General features: G+C 39.1%; 2 protein-coding genes across 5 annotated transcripts in view; one reads left to right on the plus strand and one right to left on the minus strand.

Annotated features, from left to right (window-relative positions):
• The window catches only part of LOC126963640 (uricase), a 32,828-nt gene extending 31,010 nt beyond the window's left edge, over positions 1 to 1,818 (minus strand). The window contains exon 1 of one of the 2 annotated variants that reach the window (XM_050806058.1): positions 1,738 to 1,818. Coding sequence is in view for 1 of the 2 variants with exons in the window: in XM_050806046.1 (XP_050662003.1) it covers positions 1,738 to 1,767 (30 nt within the window). In the remaining variant the exon portion in view is untranslated. The remainder of the gene's footprint in view (positions 1 to 1,737) is intronic. The other variant, XM_050806046.1, reaches the window with a different exon arrangement.
• Positions 1,819 to 2,313: 495 nt separating this feature from the next.
• On the plus strand, positions 2,314 to 19,079 carry DNASE2B (deoxyribonuclease 2 beta). Of its 3 annotated transcripts, XM_050805983.1 has the most exons (6): positions 2,317 to 2,656; positions 6,140 to 6,317; positions 12,487 to 12,568; positions 14,897 to 15,058; positions 16,369 to 16,566; positions 18,589 to 19,079. In XM_050805983.1, exons 1-6 carry the CDS (start codon positions 2,532 to 2,534, stop codon positions 18,927 to 18,929), a joined length of 1,086 nt encoding a protein of 361 aa, XP_050661940.1. In that variant the 5' UTR covers positions 2,317 to 2,531; the 3' UTR covers positions 18,930 to 19,079. The 3 variants fall into 3 exon arrangements, with proteins under 3 accessions (XP_050661951.1, XP_050661940.1, XP_050661960.1); XM_050805994.1 differs by lacking the exon at positions 16,369 to 16,566 and having other exon boundaries at positions 2,314 to 2,656; XM_050806003.1 differs by lacking the exons at positions 2,317 to 2,656; positions 6,140 to 6,317; positions 12,487 to 12,568 and having other exon boundaries at positions 14,977 to 15,069.
• Positions 19,080 to 25,973: the final 6,894 nt, after the last annotated feature.

Below are 25,973 nucleotides of genomic sequence, written 5' to 3' on the forward strand. Positions count from 1 at the left end.
GTAATAAGGAGAAGAAAATAGGAATAAGTTTAAATCCTACTCAACAAACTGTCTTTAGCCCTACATAACTGAAAACAATTTGCTTACATTCTCTAAATGCATTAGTGAATCCTACTGGTGCGTATCTGTTATTAGTTGTAATACCAAAAAGACTCACAGATAAATAAATAAGTAAATAAATGAAATTTTTTGGCCAGGTGCAGTGGCTTACACCAGTAATCCCAGCACTTTGGGAAGCTGAGGCGGGTAGATCATCTGCGGTCAGGAATTTGAGACCAGCCTGGCCAATATGGTGAAACCCATCTCTACTAAAAATACAAAAATTAGCCAGGCGTGGTGGTGGGCACCTGTAATCCCAGCTACTGGGGAGGCTGAGGTGGGAGAAATACTTGAACATGGGAGACGGAGGTTGCAGTGAGCTGAGATTGCGCCATTGCACTCCAGCCTGGGCAACGCAGCGAGACTCTGTCTCCTATTTTTACTTTAACAGAGAAGAGAAATCTCTCTCTCTCTGTCTCTCTGTCTCTCTCTCTCTCTCTGTGTCTCTCTCTCTCTCTATATATACACACATACACACACACACACACACACACATATATATATATATATATATTTTTTTTTTTTTTGAGGCAATCTCACTCTGTCTCCCAGGCTGAAGTGCAGTGGTACCATCATGGCTCACTGTAGCCTCAACTTCCTGGGCTCAAGCCATCCTCCCACCTCAGCCTCCTGAGCAGCTGGGACTACAAGCATGTGCCACCATGCTCGGCTAATTTTTGTTTATTGTTTGTAGAGATAAGTTCTTGCTATGTTGCCCAGGTTGGTCTTGAACTTCTGGGCTCAAGCAATCCTCCTGCCTTAACCTCCCAAAGTGTTGGGATTACAGGCATAAGCCACTGCGTCCAGTTGATAATTTAAAAAAGAAATTTTTTTAATTGACAAAAAGGATGGGGTTGTTGAAATCCTTTTTTCTGAACACAGAAAGAAAATATATAAAACGAAATGAGACCGGGCACAGTGGTTCACGCCTGTAATCCCAGCACTTTGGGAGGAAGAGGTGGATGGATTCCAAGGCCAAGGTGGGTACACTCCAGCCTGGGCAACAAGAGCAAAACTTCATCTCAAAATAATAATAATAATAATACCCATGGAGGAATGGGTAAGAAAAATATTTCTTCATTTAGCCAATTTAGTCTGCTCCCTATAGAAAGCTGTGAATCTACCAAATACAGCATAGTCTTGGCCTCAGGACAGTGAGTTTCAAACTTTAGGGTACACCAACTTCACCAATAAGCTGATTAAAAATATAGATTCCTGAGCCCAACTGGAAGAATTCTGATGTAGCAGGTTTGGAATAAGGCCTAGAATTCTGCCTTTTTTTTTGCAGGTACCACAGGCAATTGGGCAGGTGGTACAGTGTCCTCCTCCCAAAACTCTGTCTTACAACAGAGACACAAGCCTTCCCCTTTTCTATGAATCCTGAGAACTGGGAACAGTTCTAGGGCAACCACAGAGGCAATCTGACTTACAAGGGTTCAGTTTGGTCTGGATCCTCTGATCTGGAACTATATAGTTAGCACTGTGATTATCAGAGAGGCAGCAGTATTTCCAGGCATGATGTAAACTGCTATTTATTATAATGGCAGCTTTAATAATTGATGCAAAAGTATGCATTAAAGAAATTATTTTCATATGTCTATCTACTCCTTCCCTGTTTCACAAAGAAATTGCTCTCACCTTTTTATAGTTGTTATGGTAGTCGGCCATTTTCTTCTGGTTTTCTACTTCAGATTCAGCTTTGAGAATGAGAAGGCATAGTTTGGGCAAAATAGATGTTTGTAACATTTTTTATTAACCTGAAGAGTGGGTGATCAATATGTTTACCTATTGCATAGCAGCCAACTGGACACCAAAGCTTCTTTGAAGTGAAGCACCACATTGAGTGGCTAAAACCAGGGAGGTGGGGAGAATATGTAAACATCTTTGGTAAAATACAGTTAAATTTACTGTTACTTTGAAGCAACCCTTTGAAGTACCCCTTAGCAACTGGTTCCTTAAGACAGAGATTATTATAGGTGACAGATCCTAATTATTACGAAGACATAAGGTTTCATCATTTCTGTTTAATGTACGAACCACCTGCATTTGCTCTCATTCATTGAGTCAATCAGGAGGAGAAGACATGAAATATATTTAACATCTACTTATTAAAATGATGTTCCCCTGCCCACTGAATTTTATACAACAATGTTCACTCCAAAGAGTTAACTGTATTTCCCTTTTTTTCTGCAGAACTTTTTGATGACTTTGCAAACCAGTCAACAATTCAGCACAAAGACATCCGGAGTCACGCTGGCATGTTGTGACAGAATCGCACAATTACATGGGATCCATCCCATTCTGAAAATGCCCCGAACAGCAAACAGAACAGGTAAATGGAATCAAACGTCAGAGCCAGCACAGCCTGAGAGCGCCTTGAAACTCAGACTCCACAATCTATGTGGAAAGTGTCCTGCTGTGGCATGAAATAAATGAAACAGAAAATGATGGCAAGACTGCTAAGAACATCCTTTGCTTTGGTCTTCCTTGGCCTCTTTGGGGTGCTGGGGACAGCAACAATTTCATGCAGAAATGAAGAAGGGAAAGCTGTGGACTGGTAGGTAAATGAAATGGAAGGATTGCCGCATGCAAACAGCCTCAGTCTGGGAGTTGGCCTGGCTCGCTGCGAAGTTCCTAAGGGAATATCCATTCTCTTTCCTCCCTTTACAAATAAAGGAAGTTAAAGTGTGCAAATGGGCCACATTCCCAAGCAGGGGTAGGCTTCTGAGTGAGGGAGTTTCCCCCTGAAGAAGAGCTGAGCAGCCCCTCTTGGGCCTGATTCACTGTTCTCAGCAGGGCAAGGCTGGTAGCCACAGAAGTGGGATTGAACTGGCGGCTTCTGGCAGCTGGCAGCTTCTTTTAATTACATCATGGTTTTTCCTAACAGAACATTTCCAACATCCATTTAAAGACTGACAGAGTAAAGAAGCCAGATTATTTTTTTTTCTGAAAATGGAGCATGTGCTTCTCCTTATGAGAAGGAGAAGGGGGATCTGGTCACACACAGCACTCTTTGCCTAACCTCGGTTTGTTTGACAGCAGAGGCAGCTGATGCCATGAGTGGTAGGTAGGTCACCGGCCTGTTGTACAGTGTCAAAGACATTAAATGCTGTTTTATATTATAGTCATGGGTTCTCCTAAAGCTTTAGTTACTTTTTCACTCTTTAATTGGGATATTTAAGTTTGCCATAATGGTTGGTGTCAAGCTTTTTGCGTAAGTTTCAGGCTAGAGAACACAGATATACTCAAGGCAGTAGTCAGTCTTACAGCAGTTACTGAGCTCAACAGAGCTCTGTGTGGAGTGTTGAAACTACAAATATGAACAAAACCTGGTTCCTACCCTCAAGGACCTCACAGTTATGTGGTAAGGGCATAGGTGGAACATAGGGGAACAGAGAGCCCAAAAAGCATCTCTGAGGACGTAGTTTTTGATCTAAGTTTTAAGAACAATTATGAAGTAGCTGGAAAAAGAAGGGATGTGCAAGGGTATCTCAGGCCAATGAAGGAGCAATGAGGAGGTAGAGAAGCAAGAGGCAACATGGAAATTTGGGAGTTGCAAGTAATTTAGTATTGCTGGAACTTCAGGAGAATACAGGAAGATGACCGGAGGTGAGGTTACAGAGGTGGGAACAGCCAGGGGGTCTGTGTGCTGAGCTATAAGGTTTGAACTTGACATTGAAAGGGAGCTACTGGAGGACTTCAAGCAGGGGTATGAACGGTGAGATTTGCACTTCAGGAAGCCCATTGGCAGTACTTTGAGGGCTGGATTGATGGGGAGCAGCCTAGCATCACAGAGACCAGGAGCACTTTTGCAGCATTACCGGTAAGAAGAGGTGTGGACCTGAGTTAAAGAAGTGGTCATGGGACTGGGCGTGGTGGCTTACGCCTGTAATCCCAGCACTTTGGGAGGCCGAGGCGGGTGGATCCCCTGAGGTTGGGAGTTCGAGACCAACCTGACCAACATGGAGAAATCCCACCTCTACTAAAAATACAAAATTAGCTGGGTGTGGTGGCACATGCTTGTGATCCCAGCTACTCGGGAGGCTGAGGAAGGAGAATCGCTTGAACCCCAGAGGCGGAGGTTGTGGTGAGCCGACATTGTGCCATTGCACTCCAGCCTGGGCAACAACAGTGAAACTCTGTCTCAAAAACAAAGAAAAGAAAAAGAAGTGGTCATGGGAATAGAAAGGAGGACATGCTGAGAAGACTTGGTGATGGATGGGCTGCAGCGGGTAGGAGAAAGGGAGATGTTAAGAAACAATTTTAGGTTGGCCAGGCGCGGTGGCTCACGCCTGTAATCCCAGCACCTTGGGAGGCCAAGGCAGGCAGATCACCTGAGGTCAGGAGTTCAAGACCAGCCTGACCAACATGGAGAAACCCCATCTCTATTAAAAATACAAAATTAGCCAGGGGTGGTGGCGCATGCCTGTAATCCCAGCTACTTGGGAAGCTGAGGCTGGAGAATTGCTTGAACCTGGGAGTAGGAGGTTTCAGTGAACCAAGATCATGCCATTGCACTCCAGCCTAGGCAACAAGAGTGGGACTTCATCTCAAAAAATAAATAAATAAATAATTTTAGGTTTCTGCCTCTGTGACTGTGTGGGATGAGCAGATTTGGAGCAAAATATTATAAACTTGGTTTCAAAACTTTGGAGTTGGGGGGTTTCTGGGACATCTTTGTGTTTAGGTTTCTCTGGACCTCAGCAGAAAGGTCTGGGCTAGAAACAGATTGAGGACTCTTGAGTACATAATTAGAAACAGTCACCCAGGAAAAATGTTTAAAAGTACTGGCTCTCAACTGGTGTGCCGCAGCACACTGATAGTTCACAAACCCTTCACTGGTGGGCCACTAAATTGTGATTGATATAGAAAATCATTTTTGCCACAAGTGAATGGACATATTACTTAGCAATGTCTGTTAGAGAGAATATAAGCAACTTGCTGCCAAGCTGCTAACATTTATTGAGACAAGTAAGAAAAGGGACCATCAAGTCAGCACCAAAGAATAATTTCATGTTTCCTGCCACACGTGAGGACCTAACCCTGTAAGAAAGCATAAGCAGGGCAGGAAAGAGTTCACTTAAATAAAGTATAGGACTGAAGGGGACCAAGTGAAGAGTGTGCAGCCTTTATGGGTTTGTGACACTGTTGTATGGTAATAGTGTATATATTATAATGTTTGGTGCACTGTGAGTGTTTAGGGGTTAATGGTGGGGTTCATGCTATTAGAAAGTATTTGGCCAGATCAGTGGCTCTCAACCGAGGGTAATTTTGCCCTCAGAGGACTTTTGATAATGTCTGGAGACAATTTTGATTGTCACAACTTGGCAGTGCTACTGGCATCTAATAGGTAGAGGGCAGGGATCCTACAATGCAGAGGACAGCTCCCACAACAAAGAACGATCTGGCCGAAAACGTGACTAGAGCACATTGAGAAACGCTGAGCTAGGTAATGCAATAATGCCTTAATGCTTCTTGGCTGAGCTACCTCTCCTCCCTGTGAGATATCCAAGGGAGATATACAAATGGAAAACAATAGTAAAGGAAGGAAAGGGCCTACTTAATTGCTTGGTTTTAGCCCTGAATCATCAAGGCAGAGTATTCTGATAAACTGAGCTGAAGAATGCAGTTTAGGACAGGGGCTCAAAGTACCTTCCACCTCTCCTGAAGCCCAAACCCAAATCTCATACCCAGTCAGCCAACTGCATGGTCTGGGCCTTGGCCTTCTCTCCACTGTAGCCACATGGATCACAGAAGCAACAGAAAGGGCCACTCTCAACGTATATGGACTTCCACTTCAGGGACTCCACCCACCAGTATAACCAAGGTCTTAGAACATATCCAATCAGATTTTTATTTTCTTCTCTGGGGAGGAGCAAAGATAAGGGTGAAGAAAGAGACAGAGAGCTGGAGCAAATCCCTTTCCTTAGAGGCCTTCTGTGAAACATAAGCGAGAGATATATTAAAGTGTGTAACACAGTTACTGCCACAGGAAAGCAGTCAATAAATGTTAGTAACTCATAATTATTTTATCTGTTAGGTTTACTTTTTACAAGTTACCTAAAAGACAAAACAAGGAAAGTGGAGAGACTGGGTTAGAGTACCTGTACCTAGACTCTACAACTAGAAGCTGGAGGAAGAGTGAGCAACTAATGAATACCACCAAGAGTGTTTTGGGAAGGACATTACAACAGCTATATGAAGCATATGCCTCTAAGGTATGTTATATAGTTAATTGTTCACTTGAATAATATAAAATGCACAAAACTGAGTCCAAAGCCTTCCAAGAGTTTTCTGTTCACCTACCCAACTCCCAATCCTAGCACCTTGAGGTAAGCTAGCTCAGAACCAGCTCAAGACAACTATCTGAGTCAATCTGACATGAAACATGTCATCGTACTCCACAGCAATGCCAAATTTACATGGCACCATGTCCAGTGGTATCACTAGGCAAGGTGTGAATTGTATACTGAAGTCTTCCTGCTGCCAAAATGTCTGTCAGTTTGCTTATTCATCTAATAGAAATAGGGAGAGGAGCCTCTGCTGCTGCAGGGCAATACAGATCTGTGATTAACATGCTATGAGTTATGGATTGTTTATGTCATGGCGTTATCAGTGGTGGTGAGCTCAGTAAAGGGTTCTACTTGATCTTCCTTTTAATTAATTGTTTTCAAAATGATATGTTGAAAACTAGGACTCTAGTTCAAGGCCCTAGAACTAACTTGCCTGGGTGGAGATTATCCCTGCTGTATCTGGACTTTATCAGGCAATGAGCTAACCAGCCAAAGAGATACAGGTAAATAGACCTGCTGGCTTAATGTGGGCATGCTCCCAATATCCCAGGCACCATCTGTTGCTTAGTTTCAAGATACTACTTTCCAACCCGGGGTGACAAGTAAAATCAAGCCATGATTAACATTCAATTATACTCATGTATGCATTTCCTAACAATAACTTATAGACAAGTAAATACATAACATGACTGTGTTCCTATAATATGCTGGACTGTATGGTGGGCCTTCACATATGTCAAGTAATTTAATGCCCACAATAATACCTTTTTAGCCTCTAGCACTGCACATATGTATCTGAGTATTTACTCAAAATACACAGGGAACTGACATGGTGTGTGGTAATATTCATGTTATTTACCTGCCATTAAGACTAGCCTTCAGAGTCAAGTTACAAAGTTAAAACTTATCTGTAGGCTATTTGAGAACATGTGACGTGCCAAGCACTTTTCTAGATACTTTTCAAAATTATTTTGTCTCAACAACCCTGCTTTGAATAAACAGACGACAGCTGACCCTGAACCATGCTGGGGTAGGGGTGCCGGCCCTCATGTAGTCAACAATTTATGTATAACTTTTGACGTCCTAAAAATTTATCTACTAACAGCTTACTGTTTGACTGGATGCCTTACTGATAACATCAATAGTCGAATAATGTGTATTTTTTATGTTATATATCTTATATACTGTATTCTTAACAATAAAGTAAGCTAGAGAAAGGAAAATGTTATGAAGAAAATCATTAAGGAAGAGAGAATATATTTACTCTTCATTAAGTGGAAATGGATCATCATAAGTGTCTTCATCCTTGTCATCTTCCTGTTGAGTCAGCTAAGCAGAACGAAGAAGGGGAAGGGCTGGTCTTGCTATCTCGGGGGTGGCAGAGACGGAAGAGGTGGGGAAGGTGGAAGGGGAAGCAAGAGAGGCAGGCACACTCAGTGTAACTTTCATATGAAAAAATAAAATGACTTCTATCTATTTGCTTTTTCATTTCTCCAAAAACGTTTCTACGCAGTAGTAATCTTTTTTTCACCGTTTGCTTTAGTTTCAGTGCCTGTATCACAGATGGGTTCATGTTGTAAAAGAAGTTAAAAGCAGTCTTTTTATTTTTTTCTTTTGAGACAGGATCTCCTTTGACCCCCAGGCTGCAGTGCAGTGGCACAGGCTGGTCTCAAATTCCTGGACTCAAGCAATCCACCCACATTGGCCTCCCGAAGTGCTGGGATTATAAGTATGAGACACTGCATCCGGCCTAAAAGTAGTCTTGAATGATCAGAATGCTTCTAACAGATTGTCTAATGTTGATTTGTGTTCTTGCACCACCTCTTCTATGTCTTCTTGCTCATCATCTGGCTCTGGTTCCATTGAGTCATGCTCTGTTAATTTCTCTAGTGTGGTGTCTATTAGCTTTTGAATTTCTCCAAGAATCTTATTTTGAAACCCATCACCCCCAACCTTTCTTGCCATATCCACAATCTCTTTCATGACTTTCTTGATTGACTCTGTCATACATCCTGTGAAGTCATGCACAACATCTGGACACAGTTTTTTCCAGCAGGAATGTATTGGTTTGGGCTTGATGGCTTTCATGGCTTTTCCTATAACAGAAATGGCATCTTCAATGCTGTAATCCTCTCCTATGTTCTGTCATGTGTTCCATAGCACTGACAATCCTTTCCAGAGAGCACCATATGTAATGAGCCTTAAAAGTCCTTATGAACCTGATTTAGAGGCTGAATCAGAGACATTATGTTTGGGGGCAGGTGGACAACTTTGACACCTTTGGTGTTAAACTCATGGGATTTTTAGTGCCCAGTGGCACTATCCAATACCAAAAGAACTTTAAAAGGCAGTTCCTTACTGGCAAGGTACCTTCTGACTTTAGAGACAAAGCATCAATGGAACCAATTCAGTAAAAGGGTTCTTGTTGCCCAGGTCTTCTTCTTGTACAACTGGCAGCTGGTATATATCTTTTCCCTTCAAGGCTCAAGAGTTAGCAGCTTTATAGATAGGTGTAGTCCTGATTATCAACCCAACTGCATTTGCACAAAACAGTAGAGTTAATCTGTCCCTTCCTGCCTTAAATCCTGATGCTTGCTTCTCTTCCTTACCAATAAATGTCCTTTGTGGTACTTTTTTCCAGAAGAAGGAATTTTCATCTGCATTAAAAACCTGCTCAGGAAGAAATTCTTTCTCCTCAATGATGTTATTGATAGCATCTAGGAATTCATCTGCTGCCTCTTGGTCAGTGAAAGCTATTTCTCCTGTTATCTTAATTTTTTTTCAGGCCAAACCTCTTTCTAAAATTGTCAAACCATCCTTTGCTGGCATTAAATTATCCAGCTTTAGATGATCTACCTTCCTCCTGCTTTGTCATATAGTGACTTCACTTTTTCTCAAATCATATTAGAGTCTATGGTATTCCTTTCTTATAGCAATCCTGCACCCATATAAAAGCTGCATTTTAATTTTAAGTATGAGCTATAAAAGTATTTTGTAAAAAGTGCAAGGTTTTCATACCTGCTGGCATAGCTGCAGTGAGGGCTTCACAAATTTCGTTTCCTTTTTTCACAATGGCCCTTATGCTGGATTCACTTATCTTGAAATGGCAGGCAACTGAAGCTGCAGACCTCAATCCGCAGAACTTATCAAGCAATTCAACATATTCTTGTAATGTCATGACTTGTCTTTGCTTTTTAGAAGCATTTCCAGCACCAGTAGTGGCACTCAGTATAGGTCCTATGGTTTTATTCAAGGTTTCTGATATTGTCCCAAACATGATGAAAAATACGCAAGAGCTGTGAGAGATCACTTTTGACTACAGTATGCAATTTACTGGAGAGAACTGCTAGTGTGGAGGTTGTTAGTGTCATGTGGCATTTTCAGCAGATATTCACAAGACTTGAGCTCACCTCAATGGTGACAAGAGGTGGCTATCAAATTATTACAGTAGTACAGTATTACTCCAGTTAATTTAATGCAGTTATGACTTAATACTGCATATTTATGTTTGTTTATATTTCTTGACTGTGAATGGTACCGTGTTTGGTCTGTGTTTGTGTATGTAAATTTTGATAAATTTTAACTTTTTATAATAGATTTGTACATATTTTAGGGCAGCAAATGATAAAATAGACTAGTATCTGCATATATTGTATACATTCATGATGTATCTCCCTGTTTCTTAATTTTTAAAAATATTTCTAGGCTATGTGGTTCATCTGTGAGTTTTTTTTTCAAATTGTCAAAAATCCCCCCTAAATTGTCCAATATATGTTTTTTAAAGCCTACATACAAATAGACCCATGCAGTTCAAACCCAAGGGCCAACCATATTATATAAAATGAAAACTGCCCGCAGCTGCTTCTGCTTTCCAGGTTGGGGATGGGGACCAGGAGCATATCTATTAGTGGGAAAATAATGTCTACATTGTTCCCTTCCCCATCAATGAGACTGCTGCGGGAGGAAGAAGGAAAGAGCAACATTGTAAAGCCTCTGTTATTTGCCTTAGCTGGAGTAGACAGGCCTTCGCTTGGCCAATACAATAATGATCTTTGGAGGTGCAAAGGTAGCCCCACACCCTAGCAGGGAGACACAGTTAAACTGCTCTGCTAAACAAAAAAAGGGATGGAAGGAAGCCAGTGATTAAAAAGCATAAGAAACACGGAGAGAGACTGGGATAAGGCCTTATGGTGATGTAAAACCATTCAATATTTCTTACCCTTAGTAAAACCTGCCACATGCAATGTCTTGAGTGATAGGTTCTGGGGGGAAAATGACAGTAAAGGGACTGATTTCTATGCTTGATTGGCACAGAGCCAAAAGAAGGGAGCAACAGCAGTTTGATATCCAGGTATGACTCAGTGTTCTTTGGAAGCTGGAATTATGTGCCAGAAATGACTGTGAGAATATTACTCCTCCACCCCTTGACCTGGAGTTGAACCTCTGACAGAGCGTGAAATGCAAGATTAGACCAACTGGTTTTAAATCTCAAATGTGAAGGTGACCAAGGCCAATAGCTGGGTTACATTTGGAATTGTTTCCCTTCTCTTGCATTTACAAATAAGAGTCTTCCATGCACCTTCATAAACATTTATCAAACTATATTGCCTATACTTGTCTGACTATATTTTCTGCTAGACAGGGGGCAGAGACTGTACCCCTCTCGTTCAACACTCAATATGACTATTGTTCAAAACAATACAGAACATAGGTGTTAAAGGAATAAAGCTGTTCAAAGGCACACGCCTACATCTACCTACTCTTAAGTCCATGATCTTTTCCCTTTATCAATAGCCTCTCCTCCAACTAAGGCTACAATCCACTTAACTTCAGCTGGTAGTTACACTCAGAATAATAAACTTCATTTATCATAAAGAATAAATTCCTTACTGGATCATCCCAGAATTCCTCCATGTTGTACCCCAAAGGCACACAAATGGCCTCCTTACCACATTCAGTGCAGGCTCATAGAGTAACTAACTCTTCAGAGTTCTCCAGATGATGATATGAATGCCATTCAGTAGCTATGATCAATTATGGAAAATGAAGGTAAGAAAACAGCTTACTTTTCAGGGTATTCCTAAACACAGTAGACAAGAATGCAGCAACAGACTATGTTGTGCATTTTTCAAAAAAAAATTTTTATTACATCAAATAAGCAACTATGAGAGGCTTCTTTATTGACTTCGTTTTCTAAGAAAAAAGCAAGGGCCTTTTTTAAGGACATAGGTTATCCTTTCCTGCTTTTAATTATGTCACTGAGATTTTTTAAAATATTGACATTATTGGCTTCAATAAAAGTCGTATCATCACACAAATTAAATGGAACCACCTAAAACAAATATTAGCAAGTTTCTAAAACATGAAAAATAGATATGATCGAAATAATAGCTTTATTTTGGCTCTAAGATTTGGCTGTTTGAAAATTGACTCATATTTGGCCTTACCAGAGGAAACCCAATATCACACAGTAAATTTCACCACATTTTTAAGCAGGAAAATATCAAGTTGGAAAGGTGAAGTGACACTGAAAAATGGATTGCAGAAAAATCCTCCCATAACAAGAGGAAGGGAGAGCAGATAATGAGGAATCCTGATTAAACACAAAGCTACTACCCAGCAGTGAAGTGAAGCACTAAGTGGGCAGAGGAAATCAGATCCTGACAGCCGGTTCTGCACTGTGCCTATAATATCAATGGAAAAAACCTTAGATGTAATCCTTGGTTGGTTGTTCCTACTTCATTTCCTGAACAAATAATTCAGTACTACTTTATTATACACTGGTTGCTTAATCAGAAATTTGGTTCCAAAACAACCAAGAGAAATAGGAACATTGCCCTCAAACACAGATCACAATGCATAGGGCTCCTGTCACATGAGTAACAATCATGCATAGTTAAAAATGGACTTCCTTTTCCCTGTCTTACATGTCACAGGCTTCATATTGATGGGGAAGCTGCCTATTAGGGGAATAGATGACTTCTCACGTGCATTAATGAAAGCAATGTATTGTAGGCTGGGTAGCTGGTAGAAATGTTGTGAGAGTTTGTAAGTGGAAGATTTACACCATTCTGACCCTAGTATATTCCTGCAGAGTAACAACACAGCCTATCTAATATACAATGATGGAGTCCCTAAATCTGTGAATTACAGCAGGAAGTATGGACACACCAAAGGTATGACAAAGATTCTTGGTTTCTCTTTCCTATTGGAAATCAACATTTTCTTAAATATTTCATCTTGAATATCCTTATATTCATACTAAATAGATAGCTTTTCTTCTTAATAGTTTATTTGAGTTATTGAAATGTATGACTTCTGTATCACTGGTTATAATATAATTATATGATTTGACTTGGCATTCTCATTTTTAGAAATCTCATTTTATTTCTTAATACATTTTAAAATATTTGCTTTGCAGCAGGAATCCAGGCACTGACACTGTGGACACACACACTAGCAATTATATATATATATATATATATATATATGCACATTAATATGTATATATGTATATGTGCATGTAGTATATATGCACAAACACATTTTAGTCAGATTTATTGATATAATTTATATACAGTAAAATGAACTCTTCTTAACATACAGTTCCCTTGGAAATATACATTTTTGAAAAAAGTATTTTAAATAGTTTTTTATATTAATTTTTATCATGTTGTTTACATTATCACATATAGTAATTTTTATTATACTTTTACAATTTTTCTATTTCTAAACTTTGCACACATGTTTGTGAACCACAGAAAAATTCAAAATATAGGTAAACAAAAAAAACTATAATCATAATGCCCATTAGATAAACCATATTTAATCCTTTCTACTTTTTCTAAAATACATATTTTAAAACATTTTTACAAAACTACTGTAATGACTATTTTTCAACCTTTTTTCAATTTAATATCTCATACATAACTTTCTATGGCAACAAGTATTCAGAAGGTTCCAAATTCAAATGCCTTCAGGGAACAGGCAAATGATGTCAGCAAGTGAAAGGAGGAAGTTACCATTCAACTTGCCTGATACGGACACAATTTTCCAGGAGATGTTGAAAATTAATATTTGTGGAAAATCTCCCTAGTTTTTAAATGTTGGCACTAAGTTCAAAGTTTAAAAAATACTCTGCAAGCCCAATAAAATGTATCCATAGGCTGGATTTGGCTCATGGAAGTCAGTTTGCAGCCTCTGATTTAGAATATAGTTTGTAATGCGACAAAGGTCATGAACTTTGAAAGCTTTTTATTTAGCAAAGTAGCTCTCCTGAATGCCCTATTTACTGGGAACCCAACAATTTTCATAACATGCTACATTCTTCAACCTCTCCTCCAACAATCTCCCACACCATTCCTGATCTACCCTGCTAGCTGCCACAAGGGTTTTGTGAAATGGCTGTAAAGGAGTAGGGTGCAACATGAAGTGGAGGGGTTCTCTTAGCCAACAGATACCTTAATATCCTATGGCATTCTGATACTGAGAACACACACACCCACCAGGAGGCTAGGATTCCAGCAAATTGGCACACTCATCTGCACAGAGGAGAACTCTTGAAGGTTATCCAGTTCTGTTACACAACAGAACTTTCAATATTTTCCACCTGGACACAGGTATTGATTCTATTTCCACCCAAAGAACAACAGTACGCTTTCTTAAAATAGGCTCTTTGAAAAGAAAATAACTAGAAGACATTTGGTTTTTAATCTAACAATTAGGCAAACATGAGTGAATCTTATGTTTGCATTGTCATACGCAAACTGGAAAGTCTAGCTATCATACCAAACTTACCCTGATAAATTTCTAAACACAAAAATAGTCAGGCGTCTGTTTTACCAAGTTCATTTTGCCATGTCACAAAGTGATAAAAATCTTTCTATTTTCTTCCTTATTGGCTTTCATGTTATTTATTTTGCTCTAGAGATTTTTACAAACGTAATTAACTAGGATGCTTTAGCACAGCTTCCTTTTTTTCTCTTTGCTTATTTTATTGGGCTTGTAGAAATGGTGACTCTTCTGCTGGGCAGCAGCTTTTTATAACAAATTATTGTGAGTATATTTCTTTATGTGATATTTTCTCTTTCAACTCTGTTTTTCAGTCGGCTTTTGAAAACAGCCTAGCTGCTTAGTAGCGAAGACACTATCTAAATCTTGCTAGGTGACTGTACAGTTTAACAAGGTCAAATTCCAATTTAGCAAATTTGCATTCTGCCAAAACAAATTTTCCATGTGATTTCAACATGAAATTCCTCTTAACTCTTCACAGGATGGCTACCTTGGTTCCCTTTTTGTGGTGGCTTTTTATCAGTAATCAGGCATTGTGGTATGTGCCAGAATTGTATTTGAAATCTTTGAAAAATAAGCATGATCCTTGTGATTATTAGCCTAATAAAACACTACTCTGAAGCATAAATGGGCTTAAATGTTGCCACTGTGAACCCTATTTTAAAAGAAGCTTTGTTTTTCTGATTTATCTTTGTTAAATTTATCTTTGGTAGGTTTACTGCTGTGGAACAGAGTTCAAGGGTTCTGGCTGATTCATTCCATCCCTCAGTTTCCGCCAATTCCAGAAGAAGGCTATGATTATCCACCCACAGGGAGACGAAATGGACAAAGTGGCATCTGCATAACTTTCAAGTACAACCAGTATGAGGCAATAGGTAAAACTAAAGTATGTGAGAAAAAAAAAACAGATAACTATGTTGAAGAAAGGATTTGGAAATATATTCATAAATGTGTCACTTCGTTTATTGATCTATTCATAGACCCTCTGATACCTAGATTCTAATGCTGGCTTTGCCATAGTGAGGTCTTGGGCAGGCTCACTTACTGGGCTTTGGCTCTTAATCTACCAGTGCAGTTGTTGAACTTGATCAGGGCAGTAGTTTCAAATGTATTCAGGGGCCTGGTAGAGAACATATATGAGTGAAACAGACAGATGTTACATGGGAAGTGAGGATAGTGACAAACTGGGGTGCTGACCCTTGTCTAGCTTCCCTTAAAGCCTCAGCTCCATTGTATTGTGGCTCAACAGGAATGCAAGCCTAATGATTACAAATCTTCATATTTCTCATGAAGTACCAGAAACCTAGACGGTGTGTGTGTGTGTGTCAGAGAGAGAGAGAGAAACTGATTTCTAAATATGAGCTCAATCTGAATTTTTTTTTGAAGTTTTCCAGGCCACATGTTCCTTGTAGGCCACCAACATGACACCTCTGAGCCAGATAATCTTCCTTTAAGATTTCAAGCTCAGCCAAAAATACTTAGATTTGGCAAACTGTGGTGGGAAAGGAGAAGTAGGGACAGGTTGGTAGCTAAATAGTAGTGAAAAGCAACTTGCCTATAGATACAGGAAGTTTAGAAAATGTTTCTCATCAAATTTCCATCTTATGGCAAGGATCACTGAGCTCTTCATCCAAGTCAAGCTCTAGTCTTACTAGTTGAAATCATATAATGATGCTGAAAATCACAGAGATTAGGCATGCACACTGAGGAGCTGATTATTCTTAAAGCTGTTTGATTGGTACATGGAATTCTCGACTTTAGTGTATGTATATGTACATTTAGAAGGAAAAATATATGGTCTCCAAGGCCAGATTACCTGGGTTTGAATATCAATTTTATCAATTACAAACTTTATAATCTTGGGCGTGTAATGTAAATTCTCAGTTAATTCATCCATAAAGTAAAGATAATGATAACAACAGAATTTACCTGATAATATGGTTGCTTTGAGGATTAAATGAGTAAACCATGTAAAACTTGTAGGACCATGTCTGGAAACTAGGAAATGCTTAACAGGTGTCAGTTATTTTAACAAAAAGTTATTTGAAGGCTATTGGTTTAAAGAAATAAATGCCTTTGTTTTTGTGTTGTTTTGTTTTTTAATCCACAATAAGATCTATAATATCAGCAAGCATTTCCATTTGTGTCTTAATTCTCAACTTTTCTTTACTGTTTCTTGATTCAGATTCTCAGCTCTTGGTCTGCAACCCAAACATCTATAGCTGTTCCATCCCGGCCACCTTTCACCAGGAGCTCATTCACATGCCCCAGCTGTGCACCAGGGCCAGCTCATCAGAGATTCCTGGCAGGCTCCTCACCACACTTCAGTCAGCCCAGGGACAAAAATTCCTCCATTTTGCAAAGTCTGATTCTTTTCTTGACGGTATGAAAGACCATCATCAAACAACATGCTATATAATTCTGCTGCTAAACTCAGTAGGGATAGCTTAGAGAAATATTCTGAGTATCAGGGAAAGATAGATGAAAAAAGGGAGCAAAGAGAAAAGGAAAAAGGAAAGTCAAGGATCAGTTCAAACAGTAGCCTGCTATACTTGAATAGCCAGGTTGCTGAGTCAACCACAAAAGTATCTCATAGCCATCCAGCCAGGAGCCAGTGAAAACTCAGTCTCCAGCCTCTGCTTGGCATGGGGCCATAGTCATCTCCATTTCTTCTATTCCCTGAGCAGTTATTTTAAGCCTTCCTTACTCTCAAGTCCTTTACACTACTCTGACCCCTCACTCATAGCTTCCTTTTCTCCTTCATCAATAGAACAATGATCGCTAGGGAGAAACCACTTCAATATGGCCCCTCACCCCTCCAACAATCTTATCTGTTCTCCTTCCTTTTTGCAGGGTTTTCCGCCACCCCCAAAGAAGTGATGAACCCCCCATGCTCTGAAACCTATCTCAGCCTCAGCATACCTTGATTTGTCCACCTGATCTGTTCTCTCTGTTCTGTTTCAGCTCTCCCACTCCCCAGGCTCCTTCCTCATAGCATACAAACATGCCTAAAAACCCTCCCTCAATTCTAAAGCATCTATAGGTCTATTTTTCCTTTTCTTTCAGATTTATTTGTTTTAAACTCATCAGGGCCTTCACTTGCTCAATGTTCCTTCACTGCAGTCTTGCTTCTGTCTGTAGACACTCGAATCTTTCCCCAGTCACCAGTGACTGTCTTAGTCTTCCTTGATTAATTGCTCACTGTCTTCCTTGATTAATTGCTTCCTTCTTTTATACATTGAATAAAATGTACTGAAAGACTACTACTAGCCAAGCCCTGTGTTAGGCACTAGAGATCTCAAACTTGACAGGACAGAGATAGTCTCTGCAGAATGTGGCACTGTTGAAATCATTTCCTTTTTGAAACTCTCACCTTCACTGATTTTGGGGAATACGCAGTCCCCTGGTCTTCCTCCCACTTCTAAATTTCTTCTGCTGGGTCCTCTTCCTCTGACTACTCTTTAGGTGACTGGGTTGCCATGTACCCCCCACCCTTCCTTATTTCATTCTACATACCCATGCTGGGCAATTCCAGCAAGCCTGCCAATGATTCTCAAGTCTTGATCTCTACCCCAGACCTCTATACTGTCTGATGTATTTAACAGCAAGTGAGACATTTCTACTTGAAGGTGGTACAGCCACACCAAGTTCAACATGCCAAACTTACTGCATCATCATCCCCTACAAACCTACTTTTTCTTGCATTCTGCACAGTCATCCAGTCACTCCCCATCTCTTCTTCTTCTCACTCCTCTATCAAACTATCAAATTCAGTCAGTTCCAGATCCTTAATAACACTCACATTTATTGTATCTTCCCCAAACTCTTTGCCACTGCCATGGGTCACACCTGTGTTTATTGACACAGTTATTGTGACAGCTTTATGTTTTTCCTTTCTTCTTTCTAACCCGTCCTTCCCAAACCTGCCCATTGCCTCTCAACTGATATTTATGATCATAAACTGATATTTATTATCATAAACCAGTTTCTATTAATTCTTTACTAACATTCCTTTAAAAACTCCCCATTGATTTCAGGAAAATCCAAACATTTTGGCATGATTTACAAAGTTCCCTAGAAACTGGCCCTGATTCCTTCTCTAGTCTAATTTTTTCCAAAGGTTTTTCCAGGACAAAGACATATATTGCTTCATTCGTTTTATAGAACAGAAGATGTTTGCAAACACCAACATCATCATAGTAATGATGATAATAACTTTCATTTACACATCACTTCAGCATTTACAAAATGTTTTCTCATCCACTATCTCAATTATATTGTTATTATTGTGCTTGTGACATCCACATATCAGGGGTGAATGATGATTTCCATTCCAGAGTATATTTTCAGAGACTAATCTAAGTGTAAATACCAACCTCACTATCTTTCTCCTCCTAAACCCTAGACATCTTTGCAGCCTGGATGGCTCAACGGCTGAAGACACACTTGTTAACAGAAACCTGGCAGCGAAAAAGACAAGAGCTTCCCTCAAACTGCTCCCTTCCTTACCATGTCTACAATATCAAAGCAATTAAGTTATCACGACACTCTTATTTCAGTTCTTATCAGGATCATGCCAAGTGGTGTATTTCCCAAAAGGGCACCAAAAATCACTGGACATGTATTGGAGACCTAAATCGGAGTCCACACCAAGCCTTCAGAAGTGGAGGATTCATTTGTACCCAGAACTGGCATATTTACCAAGCATTTCAAGGATTAGTATTATATTATGAAAGCTGTAACTAAACTTGGTGAAAGGACACATGTACTATCATTGAAAACCTTAATAATGGGTCTTCTTCCATTACACCTTCTTTATATTTTAAAAGCCTGTGAATATACTCATAACCTGCATATCACAAAATAAAATACTTTTCTCTCATGTTTACCATTTAATCTTCTATTTCATGGTAATTTATTTACTTTACACTATATATCATAAACTATTATACACAACTGAGAACAGAGGAAATAAAAAGAAAAATATTTTTCCACATTAGTCAACTCCAATTGTTTATAGATTGACTGGCCACCTAGTAGACTAAATTTCATCTCCTTCACAAAGACTTCCCTGACTCTCTTCCCCACCCTTTTTTGAAGAAAAACAAATAACTCTCTCTGCATATTCTTCCATACTATCTGATCATATTGCTCCTAAAGTTCTTTCTCACTGGTTTATGGTTAAGGCTTATTTGTCATTCCTTCAGCTGCTACTTATTAATTGGATGATCTTGAGCCATTCACTTGGATTCTCTGAACTTTGTTTGTTCTCATCTATGAAAGGGAGATAATAGCTAGGTATGTTCAAACATCTAGCCCAGAGCCCGGCACATAGATGACACTTAAAAATACTAGTGGAATTTGAGTTTGCATTCCAGCAAAAAAAAAAAAAAAAAAAAAAAAAAAAAAGACAAAAGAAGTTTCAGAAATGAGTAATATTTTACAAGAAAAATGTTAAAGTCACATTAGGAGAAAAAAACTCCATAGTACAACTCATCAACTTGAGGGAAATAAGGAAGTGTAAAATAATGAAACCAGAATCAAATGCGATAGTCTTTTTTTTTTTTTTTTTTTTAATAATAGAGATAAAGTCTTGCTTTGTTGCCCAGGCTGGTCTTGAACTGGGCTCAAGCAATCCTCCCATGTTGGCTTCCCAAAGTGCTGGGATTACAGGAATCAGCCACTGCACCCAGCCAAATGCAATAATCTTAATTTCAATGTGTTTCTTTTTCTGGCATTCTTATTACTAAATGTAACTAGTATATAAATGGATAATAATAAACTTGTGTTAAGTACTAATTGTTTAATAACATTTGACATATGTGTTGTTCACAATTTCAAGCAGCTTACAACCTAGATAAAGTAATTACAACAATAATTAAAGCTAGCACTTACTGAACACTTACTATGTAATAAGTATTCAACTCATATTAATTCAGGATTAATTACTTTTTTTTATTTTTTCTCTGAGACGGAGTCTCGCTCTGTCGCCCAGGCTGGAGTGCAGTGGCGCGATCTCGGCTCACTGCAAGCTCCACCTCCCGGGTTCATGCCATTCTCCTACCTCAGCCTCCTGAGTAGCTGGGACTACAGGCGCCTGCCACCATGCCCGGCTAGTTTTTTGTATTTTTGGTAGAGACGGGGTTTCACTGTATTAGCCAGGATTCTCTCGATCTCCTGACTTCGTGATCCGCCCGCCTCGGCCTCCCAAAGTGTTGGGATTACAGGCGTAAGCCACCGCACCCGGCCGATTAATTACATTTTTCTTTAATCTTCATAACAATTATATGTAGTAGGAACTGTTATTATCCCCATTTTACTGACAAGGAAACTAAGGCCTACATAGTTTTAGTAACTTGCCTAGTATCATAGAGGTCCATCTTACCTCTGAGGCTATCAATCTTGATATCTCAATACCAATCAAAATTCATGGCACTAGTTCAATGACAAACAGAAAAAACTAACTTTGTTTCCTGTCAGGAGCAAGCATAAACTATGTTGTATGCTATCTAGCTAACTAACATGCTTGCAAATATAAAGAGGCCTGAAAAAAATTATTTGGCCTCTGAGAGAGTATCTGAGGCCAAAAAAGCATAAGTAATCCAAATAACATAAAAGAAAAATTTTAAAGTACAAGATCCTGACTTTAAAAGTAAAGAGGGCCAAAACTCGATCCAATGGTAAAAAGAGAGATTAATGAAAAGGAGAAAAAAAGCAAAAGTGAAGAAATTCTATTGGACTAAAAATACATAATAGGTAGGAGCCTTCTCCCCTGAATCTGAAGGAGAGGAGAAGCAAAATTAGATTCACATAATTAAGAGTGTAGGAATGTAACAAAGAAAAAGAACATGCTGGCCCACTGGAGACACACATTACGGATGTGATTCCTGCTGAAGGGGAAATGGAAAGTGGCCAGACCCTCCTTGAGGAAGAAAAAAATGCTGGAAAGGAATTGAACAGTCCTGGTAGTTCAAGAATACCTAATACTTACCATGGGAGGGGTGTTGGTATATCTTGGTGATGGTAATTCCTTGTTGTAGAACCTAAAGACAACCACAATAAACCAAAGAGGGCTAATCTTTCTCAGGCATATGCCCAGGACTGCTACCCAGTCATGCTGATACTTGCAGGGAGACTGAAGAAGTTATCTTTGGGAATAATATCATTGGAGGGAAACTGATACATTTTAGAAAATAGGGGATAATTTTATTGATTCCCTTTAGGAAAAAGAGGAGAATATGGGAGATATTAATGAATGAAATTTAAGTTCTAAATCATGGTTTTAAATACTGGAATGAAATTAACCAGGCACGGTGGTGAGTGCCTGTAGTCCTAGCTACTCTGGAGGCTGAGGTAGGAGGATCCCTTGAGCCGAGGTGTTTGAGCCTGCAGTGAGCTATGATCACACCACTGCACTCCAGCCTAGGTGACAGAGCAAGACCTTGTCTCATAACAGAAACAAAAACAAACCCCCTCTAAAACTGGAATGACTTATTTCACTTAATGTAATGTCCTCCAGGCTCATACATGCTGTTGCACATGACAGGATCTCATCCCTTTTTATACCTGAATAGTATTCCACTGTGTATATATACCACATTTTCTTTATCCATTCTTCCATTGATGGGCATTTAGGTTGATTCCATATCTTGGCTATTGTGAATAGTACTGCAATCAACACGGGAGTGTAGATGTCTCTTTGACATTCTAATTTCATTTTCTTTGGATGTATACCTAGTAGTGGGATTGCTGAATCATACAGTAGAGCTATTTTTAATTTTTTGTGGAACTTTCATACTGTTTTCCATAATAGCTGTACTGATTTACATTCCCACCAACAGTGTGTAAAAGTTTCCCTTTCTCCACATCCTCACCAGCATTCATTTTGATATAATAATATCCATTTTTTGATAATATCCATTCTAACTGGGGTAAGATGATATCGCCAGGCACGGTGGCTCAAGTCTGTAATCCCAGCACTTTGGGAGGCTGAGGCAGGTAGATCACCTGAGGTCGAGAGTTCGAGACCAGCCTAACCAACATGGAGAAACCCCATCTCTACTAAAAATACAAAATTAGGCAGGCATGGTGGCACACGCCATAATCCTAGCTACTCAGGAGGCTGAGGCAGGAGAATTGCTTGAACCTGGAAGGCAGAGGTTGTGGTGAGCCAAGATTGTGCCATTGCACTCCAGCCTGGGCAACAAGAGCAAAACTCCATCTAAAAAAAAAAAAAAAAAAAAAAAGATGTTATCTCGCTGTGGTTTTGATTTGCATTTTTCTGATGGTTAGTGACTGATACGGTTTGGCTGTGTCCCCACCCAAACCTTAAACTGTAGCTCCCATCATTCCCATGTGTTGTGGGAGGGACCCAGTGGGAGGTAACAGAATCATAAGAATGGGTCTTTCCCATGCTGTTCTCATGATAGTGAATAAGTCTTAAGAGATCTGATGGTTTTATAAATGGGAGTTCCTCTGCACACACTGTCTTGACTGCTGCCAGGTGAGACATGACTTTGCTCTTCCTTTGCCTTCCACCATGATTATGAGGTCTCCCCAGCCAAGTGGAACTGTGAGTCCATTAAACCTCTTTTTCTTTATAAGTTGCCCAGTCTCTGGTATGTCTTTACTAGCAGCATGAGAACAGACTAATACAATGACATTGAGCATTTTTTCATGTACCTCATGGCCCTCTGTATGTCTTCTTTGGAGAAATGTCTACTCAAGTCTTTTGCCCATTTTTAAATCAGATTATGTTTTTACTAATGAGTTGAGTTCCTTACAAATACTGGATATTAATCCCTTGTCAGGTGTATAATTTGCAAATATTTTCTCCTATTCTGCAGGCTGACTGTTCACTTTACTGATTTGTTTCCTTTACTATAAAGAAACTTTTTGGTTTGATGTAGTCCCAATTGTTCATTTTTGCTTTTGTTGCTCACGCTTTTGAGGTCTAGCATAAAAACATCCTTGCCCAGACTGATGTCGTGTAGTGTTTCTCCTGAATTTTCTTCTAGTAGTTTCATAGTTTTGGGTCTTACATTTAAATCTTTATTTTGAGTTGATTTTTGTATAGTAAGAAATGGGGGTCAAATTTCATTCTTTTGCATGTTGATATCCAGTCTTCCAAGTGAAATAAGCTAGGTACATTAAGACAAATACCACACAATCTTACTCATACATGGAATCTAAAAAACTTAATCTCATAGAAGTTAACAGTAGAATAGTAGTTATCAGAGACTGGGGTGAATGTGGGAATGGAGGAGATGGGAAGAAGTTGGTCATTGGGAACAATGTTACAGTTAGGAGGAGTAAGTTCTGGTGTTCTATTTGTGGAGTAGAATGACTATAGCTAATAAAAATGCATTGTATATTTCAAACAACTAGAAGCGAGGATTTTGAATGCTCTCACAGTAAAGAAATGATAAATGTTTAAGGTGATGAATATGCTAATTACCATGATTTGATCATTACACAATGTACACATGTATCAAAACATCACACTGTACCCCATGAATATGTACAATTATTATGTGTCAATTAAATAAATAATTTGATTATATTCACACAAAAAATATATTGTAATGAAAGACATGTCTAAGATGAGAGTGTATCTTACAAAAAAGTATAAGATTGTGTTTGGCTGGAAACTACTTAATGTGATTGTGGAGAAAGTAAAATAAAAACAGAAATAAACAGAGAATGGCAGTTATAATGTGGAAATGCCAAACCATTTCTGCTCTGCCCTCACACCCTTCTTAGAAAAGTAATTTTCCACAGTCTGTTGGTATTCAATGACCCTTTTCTCTCCAGATCCAAATGACTGAATCAACAGTGGGCTTGTGACACCAAAGAAAGTAAGTCATAGGCCAAGCCAAGGCAATCAGATGTGGGAGAGAGTTTAAAGTAGACGTACGAAGACTGAGTTTCTGGGATTGGACACTTGATCTGAAGGTCATGGGCACTAGAGATAAGATGGTTGTTGTCTGCCATATGCATGCCAAAGCAGAAAACGTGGGGCTACAGAAGCTGGAGAATGGTGCAGACACACTGCAAAAAGCCCAGGAGCACAGAAAGAATGAAATCAATCCCCAGCTGTCCAGATGTCAATTGAGTTCCTTGCAGAGCTGAACTAGTCTCTTTGGTTATATAGTCTAAGATACACCCCTGTAGTCTCTCATTAAATGCCCCTATTTTAAGTTCAAGTTAGTCTCAGTAGGTTCCTGTTTTCTGCAAGCAAACAATTCTTGTCTAAGTCATGTAGAAACAAGAATGATATTGTGATTGCAGTTCCAAATCATTTCAATTGAAATAATCATTAAGACACAGGTCATAAACAATTCTCATAGTCTCACAATCTCAGATGTTTTACAGACTGATACAGAACATGAGTTATTAAAAAAAGTAAACTTGCAACTGTAGCATAGGATGGAGAATATACTTTCATAGGAAGCAACAGAAAGAACTTGGTGGGAATGAATAAGAAAGAGCAATGATGGGGCTTCAAATATTCAGACATTTACTAAGGATTTCATTCAGCAAGTATAATTCTTGATTAACTTTTGGCTTCACTGACAATGTCATCTTCCAAAGAGATGAAATAACTAGAGGAACTTTCACTCTGAACTTAAGTCTTACAGACAAGGAGAGGTTTGTTGGTGAAACGAAAATAATGGGTTGGGCACAGTGGCTCACGCCTGTAATTCCAACACTTTGGGAGGCTGAGGCAGGTGGATCATTTGAGCCCAGGAGGTCAAGACCAGCCTGGGAAACACGGCAAAATCTGTGTTTACCAAAAACAAACAAACAAAACAACAAAAATTAGCCAGGCATGGTGGCGTGCACCTGTAGTCCCAGCTACTACAGGGGCTGAGGTGGGAGGATCACCTGAGCCCTGGGAGGTGATCAAGGCTAGAGTGAGCGACACCATTACACTCCAGCCTGAGCAACAGAATGAGACCCTGTTAAAGAAAGAAAGAAAGAAAGAAAGAAAGAAAGAAAGAAAGAAAGAAAGAAAGAAAGAAAGAAAGAAAGAAAGAAAGAGAAAACAAAAAGAAAGAAAAACAAAAAGAAAAAGAAAGAAAGAAAGAAAGAAAAAGAAAGAAAGAAAGAAAGAAAGAAAGAAAGAAAGAAAGAAAGAAAGAAAGAAAGAAAGAAAGAAAGAAAGAAAAAGAAAGAAAGAAAAACAAAAAGAAAGAAAAAATGATGTCCTAGGAGAAAACTGTCCTGGATGATCATCAGGGAAAGGAAAACTGAATACAGTTAAAGTTTTAAAAGTCTGAGATTGAACTACAGAAGAAAATGTGATTTAGTGGCAAAAGACTCTTGAAGGAAATGCAGCTCAAGAGATTAAAATGAAATTCGATGTTATTTCTCCATAAGGAGGAAAGGCAGGAAGAATCTAGAGAAAGCAATGTAACTACATAGCCTACCTTCTCACAAACTCATATATATACAACCTAATAGGTACATATTATGGAAAAAAGAGATCAATGAACAAGGAAAAATAAAAGAAAGGCATCAACTTATACATAGAGTTATATGCAGGCTAACACCTCAATGCTACTGATTGTTTAAAAAAAAAAAAGTACTAAAGTTAAAACAATGGTTTATACTTATGTGTGGATCAGGATTACAATGGAGCTAACAGTAATTTGTGAATACCAAAAAAAAAAAATCTTTGTCTCTTTTATTTCTTTCTTCTCAGTAAAGGTAAATGGTATTTGTCTTGTTTGTGTGTGTGTGTGTGTGTGTGTGTGTGTGTGTGTGTGTGTGTGTGTGTGTGTTGCT

The sequence above is a fragment of the Macaca thibetana genome, chromosome 1 (genome assembly GCF_024542745.1).
Source record: "Macaca thibetana thibetana isolate TM-01 chromosome 1, ASM2454274v1, whole genome shotgun sequence".
NCBI classification, from domain to species: Eukaryota; Metazoa; Chordata; class Mammalia; order Primates; family Cercopithecidae; genus Macaca; species Macaca thibetana.